At 31.5% G+C, this 5,830-nt stretch overlaps 1 protein-coding gene across 3 annotated transcripts; it reads right to left on the bottom strand.

The window, feature by feature from the left end:
* Positions 1 to 2,203: 2,203 nt before the first annotated feature.
* Positions 2,204 to 5,830, bottom strand: LOC113732658 (ADP-ribosylation factor-like). 3 transcript variants are annotated; one of them, XM_072080702.1, is made up of 8 exons: positions 5,488 to 5,830; positions 5,033 to 5,215; positions 4,158 to 4,228; positions 3,891 to 4,010; positions 3,546 to 3,664; positions 2,970 to 3,051; positions 2,667 to 2,711; positions 2,204 to 2,355 (listed from the first exon to the last, which is right to left on the bottom strand). In XM_072080702.1, exons 2-7 carry the CDS (start codon positions 5,175 to 5,177, stop codon positions 2,706 to 2,708), a joined length of 543 nt encoding a protein of 180 aa, XP_071936803.1. In that variant the 5' UTR covers positions 5,178 to 5,215; positions 5,488 to 5,830; the 3' UTR covers positions 2,204 to 2,355; positions 2,667 to 2,705. The 3 variants fall into 3 exon arrangements, with proteins under 3 accessions (XP_071936803.1, XP_027114377.1, XP_027114378.1); XM_027258576.2 differs by lacking the exon at positions 2,204 to 2,355 and having other exon boundaries at positions 2,387 to 2,711; XM_027258577.2 differs by lacking the exon at positions 2,204 to 2,355 and having other exon boundaries at positions 2,387 to 2,711; positions 5,033 to 5,206.

The raw sequence follows: 5,830 nt of genomic DNA, 5'->3' as shown, positions 1-5,830 counted from the left end.
CTTGGTGATTGCTGGATAAGAAAAGTAAGGGCCCATTCATTTTGATACTGGTTGGTGAGTCACGTAACATTCTCCCCAATTTCCTCCCACTCTCCTTAAAACTACCCTCTAGCTTTAGAAGTAGTGATAAGATAGGACACTAATATAAATCTCCAAAAAATAATTAAACTAAGGCTCCGTTTGATAAAACTGAATCTGAATTTTGAATTTTGAATATTGAAATAATTAATTTACTGAATATTAAGCACTGAAAAGAGATATATGAATATCTGAATCTTAATGCTGAACATATTTATACTGTTTGATAAACATTTATAACTTAATGCTTAATAAGCTAAATTGTACAATTTTGCCCTTCTATCTTTTAATCCAAAAAAGATATAGAACCTATGATTTAATTAGCTTAAAATTGTTAGGTATGAAAATGACAATATTTATTTTTAAATCAAAGTAATATAAAAGAAGAAATATATTATGGAAAAGTCCAAATATCGGTGCAAATATATTTTTAAATCAGAGTTTGATAAGAAAAGTCCAAATATAAGCAAAAGGAAGCTGCAATAAACAAGTTTAAATTCACACCAAACTATATAGAAATTTAAATACTTCAATGGAAAAATGTTGACGCAAAACAACAAATAATCAATGTCACTTACCTTGGAAATAATGAATTTGAGATTGGTGAGTACGGTAGCAATAAAAAAAATTGGGAGGAAAAAAATGACAAAATTATGAAAGAGTAGAAAGATGGAAAAATATAAGGAGTAGACAGATGTGAGGAGCATGGAGAAATTGTACAAAAGTCATTAAATAGGGAGAAAATAGGAGTAGAAAGCCATTAGACAGAGAATGTCAGGTTGTTTAATTAGATAAGGATTTTGGATAGAGAATATTAGGTTGTTTAATTAGATAAGGATTTTGAATGTAATTAACAAACAAGGATAAATTTGGTAGATAAGATAAAGTAGTTGAAGTAAATCTCTTGATTCTTATCAAATTAAGCATTCAGTTATGATTCTTGTGCTGAAAAAAATACATACAAATTCAGCACCACTTAATAAGTTCAGCAGAAAAATTTTTATTTATCAAATACCCAAAACATCTGAATGTCTGAATGAATTCAGTTTCAGCACTTTTTTATGTTATCAAACAGACACTAAGTAAAATACTGGTAAAATAATTAATAATATTGGTTAATTAATTAGTCTTAATCAAGAGGGAGATCGAAAAATTCGAGGTTTTAGACAAAGGTGATGTAAAGGAATATAGATAGGAGTTTACTGTATAGAGCAGGAATTCACTTACTTGTGAATATTTATTGCTAATTTTTTTTAATAAAATTCTAATTTCGTCCAAAAAAAATTTTTTGTCAAAAATATATCTAGACCGAAATGTTTAGTAGCTAAACAATTTTACTCCTTAAAGTTTTGGCAAGAACAAACATGGTCCCTAATGTATCTAATTTAAAGCAGATTTAAAACATTCAAAAAAGATTTTCAATTGTTGGTAGAATTTAGTCATGCACAATCATGTGCCTATTAATTTGCATTTAAAAACAAAAAGTAAAATAGTGGCTTAATTTAAACCACAAAATTTAGGACTAATAATTCGCCTACTAACTAATTAACCTATAAAAAAAAAAGAAAAAAAATTGTCGAACTTCAAAATCGAATCCAATCAAAGCACCTAATTTATCGGTCCAATACTTAGTTCACTTTCTATTCCCACAGTGCCCAAGCAAAAATCTGTAACAATCAATTTTTATATATAGTTTAATAAATTCTTTTTTTTTATCTTTCATGGTTAATTAGTTATTCATGTGTCATCAGGTGAGTTATTTTTATTATTCAAAATTAGCTCTGATTTTGTTTTTTTAAACAATTTAATTTAGTAAACTGTGACTAATTTCGTCAATCATTGGAAAAAAAATCTGTAAATTGTCCTAAATTTGTTTGGAATTGCAAAGATAGGGACCAAATTCGTTTTTGCTAAAACTTTATGGACTAAAATTGTACCAGGTGCCAAACATTGGGGTCGCATTTATTTTTGTTGAAACGGGACTAAAATCACAAATATACTGAATATTGAGGATCAAAACGGCGTTTCTACCATTTTACTTATTTGAATTTAACTTGAGAAATTATTTTCAATTACTAAATTATATTTGGTCCAAAGGCCAAGAGAAAACAACAGTACTACGAGATTGTCACATCAAATGCCCAGATTTTTTTTCCAATGGTAAACAAGAATATAAACTGTTAATTTTTTTTTTCATTGCCCATTTTAGCAAAGCACAGACTTGGTTCATCCTCCATTCTTCCCCACCAGCTGCCATTACATTGAAGCCTTCACATACTGAATTTGAAAGAAGTTTGCAATTATCAACTCATCAAAGAACATAGCTTTTATGTTATTGATCAACAACAAGATCCGAGAGAGAAACCATAAGGTGAAACTTGAACATTTTTTGAAGGAATAAAATACAGACTTAGGCAATATCAATTGGTAGCCACATAGATGTCCGAACAAGTCAATATACCATAAGTTTGGAACAAGCTGGATGAAAATATTGAATGCACAGAAAAACAATTTACAACATAGTGCAGTTTTATCTTGCAGATAGAAGATGATTTGAAAGCAAGCTAACAACAAAAAAATGTTGTTACAGTTCATCTGCAGAATCTTGCTAGGTATGATGCCGCCATCTAGTCCTGCAACAACATGAATAAACACACAACAATTAGACTACATGATTTTCAAAATGAATTAAATTTAGACTACATGATTAATCTTGTATACACTGTTAGTGCATACATTATCACCGTTAGATATATGACACACGTAAAATTTGAATTTGATATTCAAATTTTGTTCATATAACATTCATCCAACCGTGATAGTATATATCCTGATAGTGTATATAAGATTTATACTTAAATTTATCTTTGAGCAATTTGATAATACTCTACCTTGTCAGCTATGTTTCTAGAGAGCCATTCCATGCCCTCATAAAGCCCTTCTCCAGTGGTTGCACATGTGCTCTGGATATACCTGAGAAACACCAAAAAGAAGATCTTAGTTTTCCCCCAAATGTAAAGAATCTCAGCTCTGGATTCACTGTCAAATTGTAAAATGTCACTGCTCTGGATCATCCAGTGCATTCAGACAAGCACAGCAACCAATTGAAAAGGTTACTAGACAGCTAAGGTACAAGTCACAAACACTATATATAGCATGGGGAGATTCTATATATAGTTCCTTTGGTATCATACTCTCGACTTTAATTCACCGTTGGACGGTGAAATAAGTGTTTTAAACCTTTAGATTATATCTGTTTCAATCGTTTAAAATTTGAACAACTATCATCACTTTGAGATAGAAATTGAAAGAATGATTCCCGAAAGAGACCATAGAATTTCCCGTATCTCATGTGTTACATCATTATCAATAGTACCTATAATCAATTATATGTAAGGTGCATTTCTTCTTCAGTAACAAAAAGCAAATAGAGGGAAAAGGGGGATGAAGATGAAGAGAGAATTTACCACTGGCGTTGACTGATGGAGTGAAGACCGAGTTTGTCAGTAAGTTCTGCAACATTCATTGCATTGGGAAGATCTTGCTTGTTTGCAAGCACAAGCAGCAGAGCATTCCTCAATTCATCCTACAAATTTATCTTTGTTAGAATGATATATAATTTCAAAGATGATAACATGTCACCTGAACCACAATCTTGTCAATGACCTTTACTCAGTTTCTAACTGAAGCACAAGTTATATATTACAAGAAAATGAGCAAACAGAGAAAGTGAAAGAAAGGATTCATGTTTAAGTTGTAGAAAGTTTTCCTGACTTCTATCATCAAATCAACCTGAAATTGGAATAGGATACCTCATTTAACATCCTGTGAAGCTCATCCCTAGCCTCAGCTACACGATCTCGGTCACTACTATCAATGACAAAGATTAATGCTTGAGTACTTTGGTAGTAATATTTCCACAATGGTCGGATCTGAAAATCAAGAATAAATGGTGAACAATTCATGCAATTAAGACTCAATGAATCCTCAACTTCTCTTCAATGGATATTTTAATGCCAGTCAAGCTTCCAAATTGATGACCATGTTATCCAGTTGAAAGAAAAGCGGGATATGGTTACCCTATCCTGACCACCAACATCCCAAACGGTAAAGCTGACGCTCTTGTATTCCACAGTCTCCACATTAAATCCTGGCAAAAACAAAGAGAAAAAAATAAGTAAATGATGACACTTAAAATGTATAAAAGATGCTGAATTGACAAAATAATTCATGACTAAGAACACTTAAAAAGATGCTGAATTGATAAAATGTATAGTTCCAAATATATTGAGACATTATTCATTAATCATTGTGTTCTATCTTCACAAAGTTCTAATTGCACAAATTTTTTAACAAAACAGTAACAAAGTTCAAACTCAAGTTGTCAGTCGTTTAAACTTTAAAAATACAGTTCAAGAGTACAACACAATGTCCTGCAGTAACACCTTGCTAAAATGAACATTCAAGTACGTATTAAAAATTTTTCTATATTTTTCTTCAAAGAATTGAAAAAAACATTAGGAACCTAAGGTAAGTAGGTTAGTCTAGTGAAATTTGCTGTGTTTTTGAAATTCGTATTCTAACATAGGTTTTTCTAACGGATGGATTATAGACACTCACTAACAATTATTACCCTCTTTTGCATCTATATACTTTTCATATTTAATCTTATCTACCATCCCTTATATTTATTTACTTTTCCTAGTAAACTTTACATTTTTCAAAATGTGACACCTGAAATATATTTTAATCAGACTATAAGCATCGGTTAGTCAGACCCTTATAATATTTATATCTATTGTACCAGTGCATAAACTCTACATTGAGTCAATAGTGTGCAACTGTGACAGGCAACCGTAGAAAGTTCCAAATACCAATGATAGAAGATTTATACCAACTTTCTAGATGGGTTAGAAAAGCCAATGTTAGAAAAGAGTTGATGGAAGATTTATACCAATGGTAGGAATGGTAGTCACAACTTCGCCCAACTTGAGCTTGTACAGCATGGTAGTTTTGCCGGCAGCATCAAGACCCACCATCAGCACCCGCGCTTGCTTCTGGGCAAAGAGTTGGCTCAGCTTGGTAAGTAACAATCCCATCTAGTTTAATTTCTTCTTCTTAATTACACCTGCAATAGCTGGAAACAAGATATTAGGGGATTCTACCGTCCTTTGTAGATACCATACCCTCCAACTAAAATGATAACCGTTGAATAGTGAAATAAGTAATTTTGATTCTGGGGGAGGGATGGATAAACAAGAAATAACAAACCAAAAAATATCTTCATCATCCATGAAAATAACGCCAGCAAACCTCGATCAGAACTCAACATAATCATATAAGCAAGTAAATCACAAAAATGATAAAAAAAAAAAATCAATAGAAGAAAATAAAATTGTGAGGACTTACAATGAAATAGGAATTTGCTAGTATATTGCGAACGAAAACTAAAAAAAAAAAAAAAAAAAAAAGTGATTAGGGAACGATTTGGTATGCTGAAAAAGGAGAGAATATCTTGCTTCGTTATGCCTCCAGCAAATTTGTATATATACATGTATACATATAGACAAAAGAACCTAAACCCAGTTGTCAAGTATCCAGTGTGGCACAAAGTTATTGGCCGGATGATTCGGTTTTGATGTCTTAGGAATAAAATTACTGTCTAATTCTTGTCCTAATTCTTGACTAGTTGAAGGAATAGTCAAAGCCTCTGACAAGTTCATCCACTATTTTGTGAAGTATTACTACTAGC

Source organism: Coffea arabica, chromosome 2e (genome assembly GCF_036785885.1).
Source record: "Coffea arabica cultivar ET-39 chromosome 2e, Coffea Arabica ET-39 HiFi, whole genome shotgun sequence".
Lineage (NCBI taxonomy): Eukaryota > Viridiplantae > Streptophyta > Magnoliopsida > Gentianales > Rubiaceae > Coffea > Coffea arabica.
This window is presented reverse-complemented; position numbering and strand designations above follow the sequence as displayed.